This window comes from Pogona vitticeps, chromosome 2 (genome assembly GCF_051106095.1).
Source record: "Pogona vitticeps strain Pit_001003342236 chromosome 2, PviZW2.1, whole genome shotgun sequence".
NCBI classification, from domain to species: Eukaryota; Metazoa; Chordata; class Lepidosauria; order Squamata; family Agamidae; genus Pogona; species Pogona vitticeps.
The window spans coordinates 690,552-710,048 of record NC_135784.1 but is presented as its reverse complement, the minus strand read 5'-3'; the positions used below and the strand labels follow the sequence as shown (position 1 = coordinate 710,048).

General features: G+C 44.6%; 1 protein-coding gene and 1 long non-coding RNA gene across 5 annotated transcripts; one reads left to right on the top strand and one right to left on the bottom strand.

Moving 5' to 3' along the window:
• The first annotated feature begins 108 nt into the window (after positions 1-108).
• LOC144587220 (uncharacterized) lies at positions 109-9,940 on the top strand. 4 transcript variants are annotated; one of them, XM_078387108.1, is made up of 2 exons: positions 109-245; positions 6,965-9,940. In XM_078387108.1, the coding sequence occupies exons 1-2, from the start codon at positions 126-128 to the stop codon at positions 8,495-8,497; spliced, it is 1,653 nt and encodes a 550-aa protein (XP_078243234.1). In that variant the 5' UTR covers positions 109-125; the 3' UTR covers positions 8,498-9,940. The 4 variants fall into 4 exon arrangements, with proteins under 4 accessions (XP_078243234.1, XP_078243233.1, XP_078243232.1 ...); XM_078387107.1 differs by having other exon boundaries at positions 6,962-9,940; XM_078387106.1 differs by lacking the exon at positions 109-245 and adding an exon at positions 4,575-4,823.
• Positions 9,941-12,703: 2,763 nt separating this feature from the next.
• On the bottom strand, positions 12,704-14,970 carry LOC144587330 (uncharacterized). The gene is made up of 2 exons (XR_013542489.1): positions 14,432-14,970; positions 12,704-13,944 (listed from the first exon to the last, which is right to left on the bottom strand). It is a non-coding gene; the product is annotated as an uncharacterized LOC144587330 (long non-coding RNA).
• Between the last annotated feature and the right edge of the window lie 4,527 nt (positions 14,971-19,497).

Sequence of the window (19,497 nt, the reverse complement as noted above, 5' to 3'; positions counted from 1 at the left end):
GGGAACCGCCCTTTCCCCCACACGTCGAGTGACTGACAGGCTGCCCTCCAAGCCCACCCAGGGCTCGTCTCTGCGCACGCGCGAGATCCCCTCACAGGTTGCGCGGCTCCCTCTCCCTCCCGCGCATGCGCTCCTCTTCCCCCCATAGAGGGTGTGCGTGTGTGGAGGGGTCTGTGGCGCGTGCGCAGTGGAGAAGGCGGCCAGAACGTCTCCCCTCAGAGAAGGCGTTTTTAGTGGCCCTTCTGGTAAGTAGCCCCCCTCCCCCTCCCCCTCCCCCCCCCGTCCCCAGGAGAGTGGGGTGGGGGGGTGAGTTTCCCTCAACAGGTTTCAGGATCGCGGGCGAGGCGTCTTTCTAGGAGGAGCGGGAGGCCTAAAACGTCCTTTCAAGGGAGAGCCTGACCTGGAGGGGGGGGAGACAGGGAGGGAGGTGGAAGGGAGCCCCCCCCGGTTGTGGAAGCCCCCCCCCCGGTTCTCTCCCTGGCTGAGCTCTTCCTCTTCGAAGAAGGCCTGTTTTCCCAGTGGAAGCGAAGGCAATTTCCCCCCCCCACTGGGTCTCCTCCAGAGGAAGGGGCGGAGGGGGATACAAAGGGGAGAGGGGAATCTCTAGGGCCCAGATCCCAGCCCCCCTACTCGCCTCAGGAAACGCCTCTGGCGAATCCCCTCAGAGGAGGCTCCAAACGGGGAGAGCCCCCCCCTAACCCTCACCCCCCCCGCGCGCCTCAGTATCCCTTCCTGAGGGGGGGAAATAGGGACCAACCCCCCCTCCAGGCCCCGCCCCCCTCTGCTCACCCCCCCAGAGGACGGTTGGTCCCTGACGCGCCTGCGCCCTTTGGGGCTTTCTCTTCCTCCCTCCCCCCGCCCTTTTCTCCTCCCCTCCCCCCCCTCAAGGCCGGCGGTTGGAGAGAAGGAAGGGAGGGAGGGGGGACAACGGTGGCCTCTGCGGGCCGTGGATAGAAAAGAGGGGGTACGCACAAACTGTGTGAGGGGGAGGAGATCGCTGGCCCCTCATGACCTCCCCTCCTCTCTCTCTCTCTCCATTCTCTGCGGGGGGGGAGAGAGAAAACGGGGGGGGGGAGGGAGGAAGAGGGGACCCTAGAGCTATGAAGGCGGAAGAGGCGCTGCTCTAACAGGAAGCGGAAGCCCCAGAGGTCGCCCCCCCCCGCCTCCCTCCCTCTCCTTCCCCCCCCACCTCTATGGGGCTCCGAGGATCTTCCCCTCAATCAGGTCTGGGCAGGAGGTGGGAAACGGTGGGGAGGCGCGGAGGGAGGGAGGGAGAGCAGTGGGGGGGGGAAGAGACGGAGGGGGGGGTCATTTCCCTGGGAAAAAAGTGAAAAAGAACCCAGATGGCAAATCTCCCCCAAGGCTGGCCATTTGCTTCTTCTGGGTCCCCCGCCCTCTGGGTGGGGGGAAGGGGGTGTCTGTCTTGGGGGGAGGGAGGCTGCTTTGGGGGGGAAGAGGAGGCCAGATCCCCCTCCGAGCAAGGCACCTTTGGGGGCGGCGTGGGGGTTGGTCCTGGGTTTTCCTACATGGCGACACTGGCTGCAGTGGGGGGGGGGAGCGAGACTGATGGGGTTGCAAGGAGGAAGAGGAAGGGGGACTGCAAAAGTAGGGGGAAGCAAGGGGGTGATAGTGGGGTACCAAAAATTACGTTTGCAGGTTAGGGGCCTGATCTAGGCTCCTGGGGGGCGAGGGAGACCAGGACGTTGCATATGTGGGGGGGAGAGATGGAGAGGGGGTCATTTTCCCCCCAAAAGAGGAAAGGAACCCAGATTGCAAATCTCCCCCCAAACACACACACACACACACACACACACACAGCCTCCCTTCGGTCAAGGCTGGCCTTTCCCTTCTTCTGGGTCCCCTCCAACAAAGGCAGTGGGAGGGAAGGGCCTCTGGGGCCCTGATCCGAGGCTGTGGGTGAAGACGCTCAATGTCGGGGGGGGGTAGGCAGTGTCCAGCCTTGGGGGGGAAGGAGTTAAGATCAGGACAGGACATATGAGGAACTAGGCGGGCGAGACGTGGCAGGAAAGGCTCTTTAAAACAAGCCTTTTTGTGCTGGGGGAGAGTTCTTTCAAACTCCCTCAGGGTCTGCCAGGCTTCGGCGCCTGTGAGAGTTAATGCATTTCGGGTGGTAACTCTTTCTGCAAAAATTCCCAAGTGCCAAACGAATCTAAACCCCTCTTAACACCACTGTCTCAGCCACGTGCGGAGACCCCTGAAGCTCCACCTGCCTGATGACACCCAGCTCTACATCTCCTTCTCATCTGTGTGTGTTTAGTCGTTTAGTCGTGTCCGACTCTTCGTGACCCCATGGACCAGCGCACGCCAGGCCCTCCTGTCTTCTACTGCCTCCCGGAGTTGTGTCAGGTTCATGTTGGTTGCTTCGCAGACACTGTCCAGCCATCTCATCCTCGGTCGTCCCCTTCTCCTCTTGCCATCACACCTTCCTAACATCAAGGTTTTTTCCAAGGACTCTTTTCTTCTCATGAGATGGCCAAAGTACTGGAGCCTCAGCTTCAGGATCTGTCCTTCAAGTGAGCATTCAGGGTTGATTTCCTTTAGAACTGATAGGTTTGTTCTCCTTGCAGTCCAGGGGATTCTCAAGAGCCTCCTCCAGCACCACAATTAAAAGGCATCAATTCTTCGGCGGTCTGCTTTCTTTATGGTCCAGCTCTCACTTCTATACATCACGACAGGAAAAACCATAGCTTTGACTATTCGGACTTTTGTTGGCAAGGTGATGTCTCTGCTTTTCAAGATGCTGTCAAGATTTGTCATCGCTTTCCTCCCAAGAAGAAGGCGTCTTTTAATTTCAGGGCTGCTGTCTCCATCTGCAGTGATCATGGAGCCCAGGAAGATAAAATTTGACACTGCCTCCATATCTTCCCCTTCTATTTCCCAGGAGGTGATGGGACCAGTGGCCATGATCTTAGTTTTTTTGATGTTGAGTTTCAGACCGTTTTTTGCACTTTCCTCTTTCACTCTCATTACAAGGTTCTTTAATTCCTCCTCACTTTCTGCCATCAGAGTGGTATCATCTGCATATCGGAGGTTGTTGATATTTCTTCCTGCAATCTTAATTCCAGTTTGGGATTCCTCCAGTCCAGCCTTCCGCATGATGTATTCTGCATATAAGTTAAATAAGCTGGGGGACAATATACAGCCTTGCCGTACTCCTTTCCCAATTTTGAACCACTCAGTTGTTCCATGACCAGTTCTGACTGTTGCTTCCTGTCCCACATATAGGTTTCTCAGGAGACAGATAAAGTGGTCAGGCACTCCCATTTCTTTAAGAACTTGCCATAGTTTGCTGTGGTCCACACAGTCAAAGGCTTTCGCATAGTCAATGAAGCAGAAGTAGATATTTTTCTGGAACTCTCTGGCTTTCTCCATAATCCAGTGCAAGTTAGCAATTTGGTCTCGAGTTCCTCTGCCTCTTCGGAATCCAGCTTGTACTTCTGGGAGTTCTCGGTCCACATACTGCTGAAGCCTACCTTGTAGGATTTTGAGCATAACCTTGCTAGCGTGCGAAATGAGTGCAATTGTACGGTAGTTGGAGCATTCTTTGGCACTGCCTTTCTTTGGGATTGGGATGTAGACTGATCTTTTCCAATCCTCTGGCCACTGTTGAGTTTTCCAAACTTGCTGGCATATTGAATGTAGCACCTTAACAGCATCATCTTTCAAGATTTTAAATAGTTCAACTGGAATGCCATCACCTCCACTGGCCTTGTTGTTAGCCAGGCTTTCTAAGGCCCACTTGACTTCGCTCTCCAGGATGTCTGGCTCAAGGTCAGCAACTACATTGTCTGGGTTGTCCGGGATATCCAAATCTTTCTGATATACTTCCTCTGTGTATTCTTGCCACCTCTTCTTGATGTCTTCTGCTTCTGTTAGGTCCCTCCCATTTTTGTCTTTTATCATGTTCATCTTTGCGCAAAATGTTCCTCTAATATCTCCAATTTTCCTGAACAGATCTCTGGTCTTTCCTTTTCTGTTATCTTCCTCTATTTCTTTGCATTGTTCATTTAAGAAGGCCCTCTTGTCTCTCCTTGCTCTTCTTTGGAAGTCTGCATTCAAGTTTCTGTAACTTTCCCTATCTCCCTTGCATTTTGCTTCCCTTCTCCTCTCTGCTATTTCTAAGGCCTCGTTGGACAGCCACTTTGCTTTCTTGCATTTCCTTTTCTTTGGGATGGTTTTTGTTGCTGCCTCCTGGACAATGTTACGAGCCTCTATCCAAAGTTCTTCAGGCACTCTGTCCACCAAATCTAGTTCCTTAAATCTGTTCTTTACTTCCACTGTGTATTCATAAGGGATTTGGTTTAGGTTATACCTGAGTGGCCCAGTGGTTTTTCCTAATCTCTTCAGTCTAAGCTTGAATTTTGCTATGAGAAGCTGATGATCAGAACCGCAGTCAGCTCCAGGTCTTGTTTTTGCTGACTGTATAGAGCTTCTCCATCTTTGGCTGCAGAGAATATAATCAATCTGATTTCGATATTGCCCATCTGGTGATTTCCATGTGTAGAGTCGCCTCTTGTGTTGTTGGAAAAGAGTGTTTGTGATGACCAGCTTATTCTCTCTCTTATTCCCTTCTCATCTACCTCAGTGGATGCTGTCCTGTCCCTCCAGCGCTGCCTGGAGGCTGTCCTGCAATGGATGCAGGAGAATGGACTGAGGCTCAACCCGGACAAGATGGAGCCCCTGAGGGTGGTTGGCCCCTCCATTGGTGGTTTGGGAAATGCCCTGTCTTTTTGGGGGGTTACTTCAGTGAGGTTCGCAGCTTGGGGGTCTATCTGGATCCAGCACTCACCATGGAAACCCAGGTGGTGTCAGTGGTCCGCTCTGCCTATTTGCATCTGTGGCGGATTGCCCAGCTGTGTCCTTATCTTGATGTTGATGTGCTCACCACTCTGGTCCATGCGCTTGTAGTCTCGAGATTAGAGTACTGCAATGCGCTCTCCATGGGGCTACCTTTGAGATTCATGCGGAAGCTTCAAATGGTGCAGAATGCGGCGGTCAGACTTCTGAGTGGGATGAGAAAATATCAGCATATTTCCCCGACCCTGGCTGCCTTGCATTGGCTGCCCGTTCATTTCTGCATTGATTTCAAAGTGTTAATGATGACATATAAAGTCCTAAATGGTTCATGACCTTGATATCTAGCAGAATGCCTCCTCCCACTAGATCTACCCAAATCACTCATTCTAGCCAGAAAGAGTGGCTGAGGGGCCTAACACAGAGTGAGGCTGGAGAGAAAAAACAAGAAACCAGGCCTTCTTGGCACTGGCCCCTCGCCTTTGGAACAGTCTCCCCTCCGAGATCTGTCTGGCTCCTTTGCTGGGTGTTTTTAAGAGCAAAGGTAAGACCTGGCTCTTTAGTCAGACTTTCCCTCCTGTCATCGCTTGAATTTTTTTTTCCTCCATCTTGAACTATATTACTATTGTTTTTTATTTTATTATACAGTGGTGCCTCACAAGACGATTTTAATTTGTTCTGCGAAAATCATCGTCTTGCAAAAAAATTGTCTTGTGAGGTTCCCTATGGGAACCTCGGAAGACGAATGAAATTTATTCGTCTTGTAAGGCATCGGTCTCGGAAAAAAAAGTTTTGTGAAGCACAGCCATAGAACAATCCATCTTGTGAGGCACCATAGGGATTACAAAAACCAATCGTCTTGCGGGTTTTTTGTCCCCCAAGGCAATCATCTTGAGAGGCACCACTGTGTTCTTTTTATTCCTTTATTAATTTTAGCTGCCAGAGTAGACTTTGGTCTAGATGGAGGGGTATAAATGTAATAAAGAAATAGCTGCCCCTGTGCATTTAATAGGTAGCACTTCCAGGAACAATACCTTTGAGGTACAGTAGGATCTTGTTTTATGTACACCTTGGTTTAAATAATTTCTGGTTCATGAATGGAAATCAGTTCGAAATAATGCCTCGGTTTAAATGTCTTTTCCCCCATTTCGTTCACTTTGTGAAGGAAGTTTTCCTGTGCCTGGAGGTTTGTATCGGCACCACTATCACTATGGCAACCTGCGTTCCGATTTATGTATTTCTCGTAAACTAAAGTACTACTGCAGCATTTAGAAGTTGTTATATTTAATTTAGCTGGGGATCAAATACCTTCTGAATGTCAATGTTTAAATTTTTGCTTTTATTCTCACAGATGTGGTTTATCAAATTTTTTCTTCCCCCCTTTCCATACACATTGGTTTAGGTACCTAATTCTGGAGCCAGACGTTCGGAGTTCACTTCCCTTCTCGCTCTGCAGTTCTAAGATTCTATTAACTGAGTACCTATTTCCCTGGCCATCTCTGCTTCCTATCCTGTTTTCAGAAATTTCTGATGATTCCGTACCCATAATAGCATTTTATAAATTCTACATCACATCTCTTTTGTGGACCCGTCTTTTCTCTTTGGCCTCTGAATAATAATCTCTGCAGACTGTGTCAGTTTCCGGGCTCTACCACTAACGTCTCTTTACCAGTCCTCTAGTCTAATAATCTAGCTGCATTCATCCACTTTTACACTTCGTTTCTAACACTGTCCTCCCCCCCCTTGTTATTCATTTTTGCTTTAAAATCCTTTAATTCAATTATTTGTTTCCCCCTTTTTTCAGCTTTGAGATTTCCTTTCTAATTTTCTAGAAACGTAAGTACAATCATTGGGGAGAATTTGAGAAGGAAAAAAGTTAATGTACTTTGAATTTGATGAACTTACTTGGGTGTGGAAATGATCCTCCCTTCTTGACTCCTCCCTCCAAAAGGTCCCTCACTGTAGAGCCCTTCCAACCTCAAGCCCAAAGGAACATCCTCCGGTCTGGCATCATCACATCCCTGGTTCTCTTCTTTCGCCTATTTGGCTGTCTTTCCTACCTACTCTGTGACTCAGGCGGAGCCTGAACACATCATTCCTTATTCCTGCAGATTTTGGAAGTGATTGTTTCTCTTTTCTAATCTAGCAGATGATGAACAGGAAAAGAAGAATTGCCCAGCAACATCTGAGGCAACCTGGGCAGGAACTCAAAATCAAACAAGAAAACAGAAAACTGAAAATGGAAAGGGCCATGCATGGACTTAACCTGAAAGGAGTGAGAAATGCATTTCACTTCAGTAGACATCAAAGAACACATGAAGGGAAGAAAATGTATCCATGTATGGAATGTGGAAAGAGCTTCAGTGTCAGTAGTAATCTTAGGAAACATCAAAGGATTCACACTGGGGAGAAACCATTTAAATGCATACAATGTGGAAAGAACTTTTGTCAGAGTGGTGACCTTAAGTTACATCAAAGGATTCACACTGGGGAGAAACCACATAAATGCATTGAATGTGGAAAGACCTTTAGTCGGAGTGGTCATCTTAGGTTACATCAAAGGACACACACTGGGGAGAAACCATACAAATGCATGGAATGTGGAAAGAGATTTAGTCAGAATAGTCAGCTTAGGTCACATCAAAGGACTCACACTGGGGAGAAACCACATAAATGCATGGAATGTGGGAAGAGCTTTAGTCGTAGTGATGCCCTTACGCCACATCAAAGGATTCACACTGGGGAGAAACCACATAAATGCATGGAATGTGGAAAGAGCTTTAGTCAGAGTGGTCAGCTTTTGGCACATCAAAGGATTCACACTGGGGAGAAACCACATAAATGCATGGAATGTGGAAAGAGATTTAGTCATAGTGGTGCCCTTAAGTTACATCAAAGCATTCACACTGGGGAGAAACCACATAAATGCATGGAATGTAGAAAGAGCTTTAGTTGGAGTGGTGCCCTGAAGTTACATCAAAGGACTCACACTGGGGAGAAACCACATAAATGCATGGAATGTGGAAAGGGCTTTAGTTGGAGCGGTTCCCTTAAGTTACATCAAAGGACTCACACTGGGGAGAAACCACATAAATGCATGGAATGTGGAATGAGCTTTAGTCAGAGTGGTGACCTCAGAAATCATGAAAGAACTCATAGTGGAGAGAAACCATATAAATGCATAGAATGTGGAAAGACCTTTAGTCGCAGTAGTAACCTTAAGTTACATCAAAGGATTCACACTGGGGAGAAATCATTTAAATGCATAGAATGTGGAAAGACCTTTAGTCGGAGTGGTCAGCTTAGATCACATGAAAGGACTCACACTGGGGAGAAACCACATAAATGCATGGAATGTGGGAAGAGCTTTAGTCGTAGTGATGCCCTTATGCCACATCAAAGGATTCACACTGGGGAGAAACCACATAAATGCATGGAATGTGGAAAGAGCTTTAGTCAGAGTGGTCAGCTTAGGTCGCATCAAAGGATTCACACTGGGGAGAAACCATATAAATGCATGGAATGTGGAAAGAGCTTTAGTCAGAATGGTCAGCTTAGGTCGCATCAAAGGACTCACACTGGGGAGAAACCATATAAATGCATGGAATGTGGAAAGTCCTTTACTCAGAGTGGTCAGCTTAGGTCGCATCAAAGGATTCACACTGGGGGAAAAACAGTTTAAATGCATGGAATGTGGAATGAGCTTTAGTTGGAGTAGTCAGGTTAGGTCGCATGAAAGGACTCACACTAGGGAGAAACCACATAAATGCATGGAATGTGGAAAGAGCTTCAATCTGAGCTGATAATTTAAGGCATAAGGAACTGATTCAGTTTTGTGGTGGTTTTCACTGGGAAGAATAAATAACCAAATGCTGATGTAATGCAAAACAAAGAGAAAAAATGGAGTGCATTTTGAAGTGCCACTTCTCATGGGGTTTTATCATTAATTAACAGTTATCACAAAATAGACGTGGAACCATGTGCTAAAAAATGAGAATAGGCATATATTGTGCAATGGAAGCTTTTACAAAATTAGTGTAAAAAGAGAAAAGGATAGATGTGCTAAGAAAAAGCATGTAGTGAAGAGAGAGAAGCTGTCATTTGTTGTATAAGTCCTCATAATCTAAATAATAATAGTAATTGAATTTTAAAGAGGGTACCAATGAATTTGTTTTCTCTATATTTTGTAAACGAAAATATGTACATTCTGTATTATTTATGAAAAATGAGGCATTTCTGTGCTATTCCATTAATAGTATACTGCTTTGTAATGGCATGGATTGTTGGAAGGAGTGGAAATTTTGGTTTTTCAAGCTCTGTTCTCTTTGGGCCCTGAACTGCACTGGGTCGGAGGTGACCAAATCCTTTGATCCTTCACATCTGAGCTTCTCGGGGGCTGGAAAACTCAAGACTTGGGAAGATTTGGTTTTGCTGACTGATGCAGAATAAAGGAATATAAATGTTGGGAGAGACCTCCCACAAACTATTAGAAAGGAACTGAGAACTGTAGATTTTTTGTTTTACGGAGTACAACAGACGGTTAAACTGATGCCGGGTGAAAGTCCTTGGAAGAGCAGGAAGATAACTGTGAGGCAATGACAGCCAGCAATGGAATTTACACATGGCTGGGTGACAACAAAATTTTCTCTGTGTTAACACTTACTGCCAAATAGTAGGCGTTGCCTAGAGGGGCGGTATAGAAATCGGATAAATAAATAACATAAATTACTGCCAAATAGTGCTTTTTAACTTTGTTTAAGCTTTTGTCCTTTTTATCATTGTATTCTTAGGAAGTTTGCAGTGTTCTCAAGATTTATTCTCTGTCTTTCTAGATTATGAGCTCCAGTGTTTTAATGTGTTTGTATTTTAGATTGAAACATGTCTTAAATTTTCCCTATTATCTAAATTTAAATTCTGGCATCTTTTTACAAGGTCCAATGATGTGTTTTAAGTAAGCCTGCAGTTTTTGCATAACCGTATGACGCTTGGATTTGAAGATCTGTACCTACAGTTTTTTTCCTGACGCCTGTAAGAGTGCCTTACATAAATTTTTGAAATTAATATATATATTTTTTTAAGTATGGAGTCTAGAGATGATGTAATAAATGAACTTTTACAGAATTAACAAGATTTGGAATTGGCTGGAATCATTGCAACAATGAAAAGACTTCTTACGAACTTCCCAGATGAGTTTCAAACACCTTACCACTGGTTGTCTGTATGAGGGAGAAAGTCGTTCTATACCTATCCTGACTGGATTGCTGTTCTTTCCTGAGAAGAGGAGGGAGAATCCCATGGAGCCCCAGAGAGAGAACATATGGCCTGTCAGAGAAGTGACACCGCCATGGGGAGAATGGAAAGATTAGAGATATGAGAACGGTCACAGAGAAAACCAGGAGGATAGAGATAGTTCTGGGTGGAAGTTCCATCAGAGGAAAGGAAGGGCCCACTGAGTAAAGGAACATTAGGGTAGCAGCAGACGTGCAGGAGAAAAAGAATGGAATAAGGTAGGAGGGAAGAGAAATATATCTTGAAGGAAGACAGAGGAAGATGGAGAGGTAGAACGGTAAAAGGAGAGGATATTACCACAAGGCTGGGAATGGATATGAATGGAGAAAACACGTCACCACATCCCATGACTGGAGAAACACTGGACCAAACAGTGGGAGAACTTGGTGATGACTCAGGAAGAAGCAGAAAGGAGTTGGTGATAAGTAAGAGCGGAGAAACCCTCGTATTGGGGATAGAGTGGGTCAGAAAGATCAGGGAGGAGAGAGGCATGTTAGCTGAAGAAAGAAAGGGAGAGATGGACCAACCCCTCAGAGAGGGCTTTTGGCAGGACCCGGTGGGTCAGTTGTCTTTATTGGAACCTGTGGGAAATTTTTAGTTTTAGAGCTCTATCTTGTGGCATAATTATGTATTGTTCTGTGGTGCTTGGTATAATGAAGAATGTTATTCTTTATGTGCGCCTGTGTGGAATGTGTAGACAAGATAGTTACTCGAAGCCTGTTTGGGCAGAATCTTATCTTTATGCTAATATGATACTTAATAAATAGATGTTCCTCGGGTTGAAGAAGAGAGACATTTTCCAGAAAGACATTTTCCAGGAAGAAGAAAGACACTTTCCTGGTGTGTATGTGTTTGTGTGTTTTATAAGGGAACAGTTTTTTGATTATGGAGGTATTTTCTGGAGGGCCATGCATGGCAAAGCTATTGATTGATTGATTGATGATTGATTGCAAAAAGGTGCTTCCTTCCCATCACCACATCCTCTGTAGGATCCTTACAATTCATTGTCTCGGAAGGGGAAGATAACTACTTGTTATCTGTTACTGCCGCTCGTTCCTTTCCTCTTGTTTCCCTTCAATTTTGGGAGAAACTGGTTGGATAACTACTACACCTGGCAGCAGAAAGTCCAGTTATTACTCCAGAAGGAATCACTATGGGACATTGTAGAGAATCCACCAGCTGTGCTGAAACATAGAACTAAGAAGCAAAATGCTAAAGCACTTGCAACAATCAGGTTGACTCTAGAGCACTGGTTCTTAACCTTGGGTTACTCAGGAGTTTTGGACTGCAACTCCCAGAAGCCTTCACCACCAACTGTGCTGGCTGGGGTTTCTGGGAGTTGCAGTTCAAAAACATCCGAGTAACAAAGGTTAAGAACCACTGCTCTAGAAGATTGTCTTCTAATCCATATCAGAGGCCAGACTTCAGGGGACTCTTTGTACGAGTCAGCGTTGGTAGCCAGATACAAATTGCAAGAAGGCTATTTTGTACCAGATTGCAAACTGGTGGGAGCATGCTGCAGCATCTAGAGCACATGAAAACAATGCTGATGGACTTGAGAGACAAAAATATAACATTTACTGAGATTCAGGAAGCATTTATAATACTATCTTTGCTTGATGAATCATATGACCAGCTTGTATCAAACTTGGAAGTACTTCCACAAGCTGAAATCACAGTATTAAATGTGACCAGTAGACATCTGGAGGAGGAGCAGAAAAGGAAAGACAACCAGGAACTACATGACTTCAAAACCTCTGAGAGAAACAAGCCAAGTGTAATTGGGGAGGAGGAGGTCACAGCTGCAAATATCCAACCTGGGAGGAAATGTTTTTCCTGTGGGTCCAGACGACATCTCACCAAAGATTGCAAATTTAAGAAGAAGGAAAGAAAACAACCATGACGTGAGAAAATCGCAACAAACCTGTCAAAGACTATTTACAACAACCACCAAGAAGAAGAATGGATACTAGACTCAGGGGCAACAGCTAACATGTACAAAGATAAAAAGCTGATATCCAATTTTAAGGCAGTGTGTGATCAGCAAGTAATGTTGGCTGATGGAGTAAGTGCAAAAATCATGGGTAAAGGTAAAGTAAAACTACCATGTCTAAAGATGCCAATAGGGGTGTTATATGTGCCAAAGTTAAAAGACAATTTATTGTCAGTTAGCCAATTAGCAAAAGAGGGATTTACAAGCCCATTCTATAGGAATAAGTGTGTAATTAATGGAAATAAGAATGAAAAGCTAACATGCCATGTAAGAAACAACCTATATAGATTGAGTAGTATTAAGGCAAACAATGTCTATGAGAATGTAAATCCTCATAAAGAATGCATACATTTGTGGCATTTAAGGTATAAGGCATTACGTAAAACAATAGAGAAGTCAACTGGAGTGAATTTAAGGAAATGTGAGAAATACATTAATTGGCAAGCATGTCAAGAAGCAAAAAGTAAATGTGCTCCTGTAAAGAAACACAGTAACATAAAAGTTGGCAACATTCTAGATTTAGTGTCAATAGATTTAATAGTCCCAAAAAGAGCATCTTTGGGAGGAGCAAAATACATTCTCTCAATTCAAGACCAAAAGTCAAGGTTTGGATTCTGTTATTTAATGAAAGACAAAGGGTCAACATATATAGAATTTGAGAAATGGTTGAAATTTGTTGAGAGAAAAGAAGTGAAGCAGATTCAGGCTGATAATGGTACTGAATTAACAAATGCTAAATTCCAGGCAATATTGAAAAAGCATAGGATAAGTCATAGAAAATCTGCACCTTACACTCCTACGCAGAATGCTTTTATAGAGAGAAGGGGCCAAACACTCCAAAATATGGCAGAGGCCATGATAAGAGAAAGTAAACTTCCAGACCATTACTGGGGTTCGGCTATTCTATGTGCTAATTTCTATTTAAACATTCTTTGGCATAGTGGCATAAACAACATACCTTATACTATCTGGACAGGAAGAAAGCCAAATTTAAAGTTTCTGCATGTGTTTGGGTCACCTGCATGGGTACATATACCTAAGGAGACCAGGAGAAAGGGTGAAAGGAAGGCAAAGCTAATGTATTATCTGGGTTACCAGCAAAACAGGAAAGCATATAGGTTTGGTTTACCCAAAACTAATAAAGTAGTCATCAGCAGTAATGCAGCATTTAACGAGCATGCCTACTGGGATAAAATAAGTTTGCCACCTGAAACCATCATCCACACACATGAAATGCAGGAGAGTGAAGAAAGTGATGAGGAGAGCTCAAAGTCAGAACAGGGAATAAAACAAGAGTTAGAACCTGTTGAACTGCAGCCAGATAGTGATCCTTCTACATCAGTGCAAAGGGAAACTCCTGAGGAAGAGAGAGTGATGCCTAGGAGATCTGCAAGGGAGCGAAGACAACCTGAGAGATTTCAGCCAGAAACATTTTACTGTTTAAATATAGAGGAACCTGAGAAATATGAGGACATATGTAAAATGCCTAAGTCTGAGCAGGATAAGTGGAATAAAGCACTAGAGAAGGAGCTAAAATTCTCTGAAAGAGCTCAAAGTGTATGAAGTAGTGCAGCTGGCTGATACTAAAATTATAGGATGCCAGTGGATATTAAAAAAGAAACTGGATGCAGATGGCAATTTGAGATACAGGGCAAGACTTGTTGCTAAAGGTTACTCACAAACAAGTAGTGATTACAACCAGGTGTTCGCACCAGCCCTGAGGCCAGAAACCTTGAGGTTTGTGCTTGCTTATGCAGCCAAACACAATCTAGTTTCGAGGCATGTGGATATTGAGACAGCTTATCTGAATGCTGACCTACAACACAAAATTTAAATGGAGTTGCCACCTGTCACATACAGCACTGATGGTACCTGTCTGTCATGGGTTTGGAGGGAAAGTTCCATCCTATGGGGAGTGGAAGGCGGGACATGAGGGGGGAGGAGCTGTACTGTATATATATTTGGAGCTGGTGTGGAGAAGAAGAGTTGGAGTCTGTGTGTCAGACTGGGTACAACTGTTAGTCAGTTAGTACATACCTGATAGGTTCAGGTTTCTATCTAGGTAGCCAGAACTGATAGGTTCAGGGTCTGTGCGTTACTTTAAAGTGTTCTGGGGGAACCAATCTGTTGTATGTATATGATTGGGTCTATGCCACGTTACAGTATCCTATTTACCTGATCCTTTTATTTACCCTGTTTGTTGTTTCAATAAACCTTGTTCTTTTGTTTATTAAAATCCATTCCTGGTCTGTGTGACTCCTTATAGGGAATGGTTGGTGGCAGCATAATTAAAGGGTGGTATACTCCAGTAGGTCTGGGGTTGTCACATGCCACCTAACATAGAAAGGAAAGGTAAATGTTGGTTACTCAAGAAGAGTTTGTATGGGTTGAAACAAAGTGGCTATGAATGGAACAAACATTTAACTAGAACACTCATAGGTGAAGGATTTTCACAAGGTAAAGCTGACCCATGTTTGTTCACCAAAAGGGATGAGAAATGTATCATTTTGGTATTCGTAGATGACCTAGCCATATTTACGAGAGATGAGAAATCTGCCAATGAAATAATTAAAATGCTAAAGAGAAACTACAAACTAAGGGACTTGGGTGAAATAAAGAATTACTTACGAGTTGAAATAAAGAGGCGTGAAAAAGGATTTAAAATAGCACAAAAAAGTAAAATACTGAAATTACTGAAGCAATATAAAATGCAAGATTGCAAAGGTGCTATAACTCCTATGACAGTAGAGTTTGAGAAAGAAATTGTAACAGGTCCTGCGTGTGACAGTGAAGTATACAGATCATTGATAGGAAGTTTGTTATATTTAAGCAGATGGTCTAGACCTGATATTGCAGTGAATTTATTGTTCAGGAACGTTGTGTTTAGTCGTTTAGTCGTGTCCGACTCTTCGTGACCCCATGGACCAGAGCACGCCAGGCCCTCCTGTCTTCTACTGCCTCCCGGAGTTGTGTCAGGTTCATGTTGGTTGCTTCGCAGACACTGTCCAGCCATCTCATCCTCGGTCGTCCCCTTCTCCTCTTGCCATCACACCTTCCTAACATCAAGGTTTTTTCCAAGGACTCTTTTCTTCTCATGAGATGGCCAAAGTACTGGAGCCTCAGCTTCAGGATCTGTCCTTCAAGTGAGCATTCAGGGTTGATTTCCTTTAGAACTGATAGGTTTGTTCTCCTTGCAGTCCAGGGGATTCTCAAGAGCCTCCTCCAGCACCACAATTCAAAGGCATCAATTCTTCGGCGGTCTGCTTTCTTTATGGTCCAGCTCTCACTTCCATACATCATGACAGGAAAAACCATAGCTTTGACTATTCGGACTTTTGTTGGCAAGGTGATGTCTCTGCTTTTCCAGATGCCGTCAAGATTTGTCATCGCTTTCCTCCCAAGAAGAAGGCGCCTTTTAATTTCAGGGCTGCTGTCTCCATCTGCAGTGATCATGGAGCCCAGGAAGATAAAATTTGACACTGCCTCCATATCTTCCCCTTCTATTTCCCAGGAGGTGATGGGACCAGTGGCCATGATCTTAGTTTTTTTGATGTTGAGCTTCAGACCGTTTTTTGCACTCTCCTCTTTCACTCTCATTACAAGGTTCTTTAATTCCTCCTCACTTTCTGCCATCAGAGTGGTATCATCTGCATATCGGAGGTTGTTGATATTTCTTCCAGCAATCTTAATTCCGGCTTGGGTTTCTTCCAGTCCAGCCTTCCGCATGATATATTCTGCATATAAGTTAAATAAGCTGGGGGACAATATACAGCCTTGCCGTACTCCTTTCCCAATTTTGAACCACTCAGTTGTGCCATGACCAGTTCTAACTGTTGCTTCCTGTCCCACATATAGGTTTCTCAGGAGACAGATAAAGTGGTCAGGCACTCCCATTTCTTTAAGAACTTGCCATAGTTTGCTGTGGTCCACACAGTCAAAGGCTTTCGCATAGTCAATGAAGCAGAAGTAGATATTTTTCTGGAACTCTCTGGCTTTCTCCATAATCCAGCGCAAGTTAGCAATTTGGTCTCGAGTTCCTCTGCCTCTTCGGAATCCAGCTTGTACTTCTGGGAGTTCTCGGTCCACATACTGCTGAAGCCTACCTTGTAGGATTTTGAGCATAACCTTGCTAGCGTGTGAAATGAGTGCAATTGTACGGTAGTTGGAGCATTCTTTGGCACTGCCTTTCTTTGGGATTGGGATGTAGACTGATCTTTTCCAATCCTCTGGCCACTGTTGAGTTTTCCAAACTTCCTGGCATATTGAATGTAGCACCTTAACAGCATCATCTTTCAAGATTTTAAATAGTTCAACTGGAATGCCATCACCTCCACTGGCCTTGTTGTTAGCCAGGCTTTCTAAGGCCCACTTGACTTCGCTCTCCAGGATGTCTGGCTCAAGGTCAGCAACTACATTGTCTGGGTTGTCCGGGATATCCAAATCTTTCTGATATAATTCCTCTGTGTATTCTTGCCACCTCTTCTTGACGTCTTCTGCTTCTGTTAGGTCCCTCCCATTTTTGTCTTTTATCATGTTCATCTTTGCGCAAAATGTTCCTCTAATATGTCCAATTTTCCTGAACAGATCTCTGGTCTTTCCTTTTCTGTTATCTTTCTCTATTTCTTTGCATTGTTCATTTAAGAAGGCCCTCTTGTCTCTCCTTGCTATTCTTTGGAAGTCTGCATTCAAGTTTCTGTAACTTTCCCTATCTCCCTTGCATTTTGCTTCCCTTCTCCTCTCTGCTCTTTCTAAGGCCTCGTTGGACAGCCACTTTGCTTTCTTGCATTTCCTTTTCTTTGGGATGGTTTTCGTTGCTGCCTCCTGGACAATGTTACGAGCCTCTATCCAAAGTTCTTCAGGCACTCTGTCCACCAAATCTAGTTCCTTAAATCTGTTCTTTACTTCCACTGTGTATTCATAAGGGATTTGGTTTAGATTATACCTGAGTGGCCCAGTGGTTTTTCCTAATCTCTTCAGTCTAAGCTTGAATTTTGCTATGAGAAGCTGATGATCAGAACCGCAGTCAGCTCCAGGTCTTGTTTTTGCTGACTGTATAGAGCTTCTCCATCTTTGGCTGCAGAGAATATAATCAATCTGATTTCGATATTGCCCATCTGGTGATTTCCATGTATAGAGTCGCCTCTTGTGTTGTTGGAAAAGAGTGTTTGTGATGACCAGCTTATTCTCTTGACAAAACTCTATTAGCCTTTGTCCTGCTTCGTTCTGAACTCCAAGGCCAAACTTCCCTGTTGTTCCTTTTATCTCTTGGCTCCCTACTTTAGCATTCCAGTCCCCTAGAATGAGAAGAACATCTTTCTTTGGTGTCAGTTCTAGAAGGTGTTGTAAATCTTCATAGAATTGTTCAATTTCAGTCTCCTCAGCAATGCTGGTTGGTGCATAAACTTGGATTATTGTGATGTTGAATGGTCTGCCTTGGATTCGTATTGACATCATTCTATCATTTTTGAGATTGTATCCCATTACAGCTTTTCCCACTCTTTTGTTGACTATAAGGGCTACTCCATTCCTTCTACGGGATTCTTGCCCACAATAGTAGATATGATAATCATCTGAGCTGAATTCGCCCATTCCTGTCCATTTTAGTTCACTGATGCCCAGGATGTCGATGTTTATTCTTGCCATCTCCTGTTTGACCATCTCCAGCTTCCCAACGTTCATAGATCTTACATTCCAGGTTCCTATGCAGTATTTTTCTTTGCAGCATTGGATTTTCCTTTCACTTCCAGGCACGTCCACAGCTGAGCGTCCTTTCGGCTTTGGCCCAACCACTTCATTAGCTCTGGAGCTACTTGTACTTGTCCTCCACTCTTCCTCAGTAGCATGTTGGACGCCTTCCGACCTGAGGGGCCCATCTTCCAGCGTCATATCTTTTAGCCTTTTGTTTCTGATCATGGGGCGTTCTTGGCAAAGATACTGGAGTGGCTTGCCATTTCCTACTCCAGGTGGATTGTGTTTAGTCGGAACTCTCCACTATGTCCTGTCCGTCTTGGGTGCCCCTGCACGGCATAGCCCATAGCTTCTCTGAGTTACTCAAGCCCCTTCGCCACGACAAGGCAGCAATCCATGAAGGTGTCAGGAACGTTAGCAAGCCAAATGAAAAGCACTGGCCAGCTGCAAAAAGGGTGCTAAGATATTTAAAAGAATCCCCCCAAAAAATGGAATTGAATTTAGAGCCCAAGGGAGAATTGAAAATTACAGCATATGCAGATGCTAACTATGGAAACCTCCTTCATGGATTGCTGCTTTGTCGTGGCGAAGGGGCTTGAGTAACTCAGAGAAGCTATGGGCTATGCCGTGCAGGGACACCCAAGACGGACAGGACATAGTGGAGAGTTCCGACTAAACGCAATCCACCTGGAGTAGGAAATGGCAAGCCACTCCAGTATCTTTGCCAAGAACGCCCCATGATCAGAAACAAAAGGCTAAAAGATATGACGCTGGAAGATGGGCCCCTCAGGTCGGAAGGCGTCCAACATGCTACTGAGGAAGAGTGGAGGACAAGTACAAGTAGCTCCAGAGCTAATGAAGTGGTTGGGCCAAAGCCGAAAGGACGCTCAGCTGTGGACGTGCCTGGAAGTGAAAGGAAAATCCAATGCTGCAAAGAAGAATACTGCATAGGAACCTGGAATGTAAGATCTATGAACGTTGGGAAGCTGGAGGTGGTCAAACAGGAGATGGCAAGAATAAACATCGACATCCTGGGCATCAGTGAACTAAAATGGACAGGAATGGGCGAATTCAGCTCAGATGATTATCATATCTACTATTGTGGGCAAGAATCCCGTAGAAGGAATGGAGTAGCCCTCATAGTCAACAAAAGAGTGGGAAAAGCTGTAATGGGATACAATCTCAAAAATGATAGAATGATGTCAATACGAATCCAAGGCAGACCATTCAACATCACAATAATCCAAGTTTATGCACCAACCAGCATTGCTGAGGAGACTGAAATTGAACAATTCTATGAAGATTTACAACACCTTCTAGAACTGACCCCAAAGAAAGATGTTCTTCTCATTCTAAGGGACTGGAATGCTAAAGTAGGGAGCCAAGAGATAAAAGGAACAACAGGGAAGTTTGGCCTTGGAGTTCAGAACGAAGCAGGACAAAGGCTAATAGAGTTTTGTCAAGAGAATAAGCTGGTCATCACAAACACTCTTTTCCAACAACACAAGAGGCGACTCTATACATGGAAATCACCAGATGGGCAATATCGAAATCAGATTGATTATATTCTCTGCAGCCAAAGATGGAGAAGCTCTATACAGTCAGCAAAAACAAGACCTGGAGCTGACTGCGGTTCTGATCATCAGCTTCTCATAGCAAAATTCAAGCTTAGACTGAAGAGATTAGGAAAAACCACTGGGCCACTCAGGTAT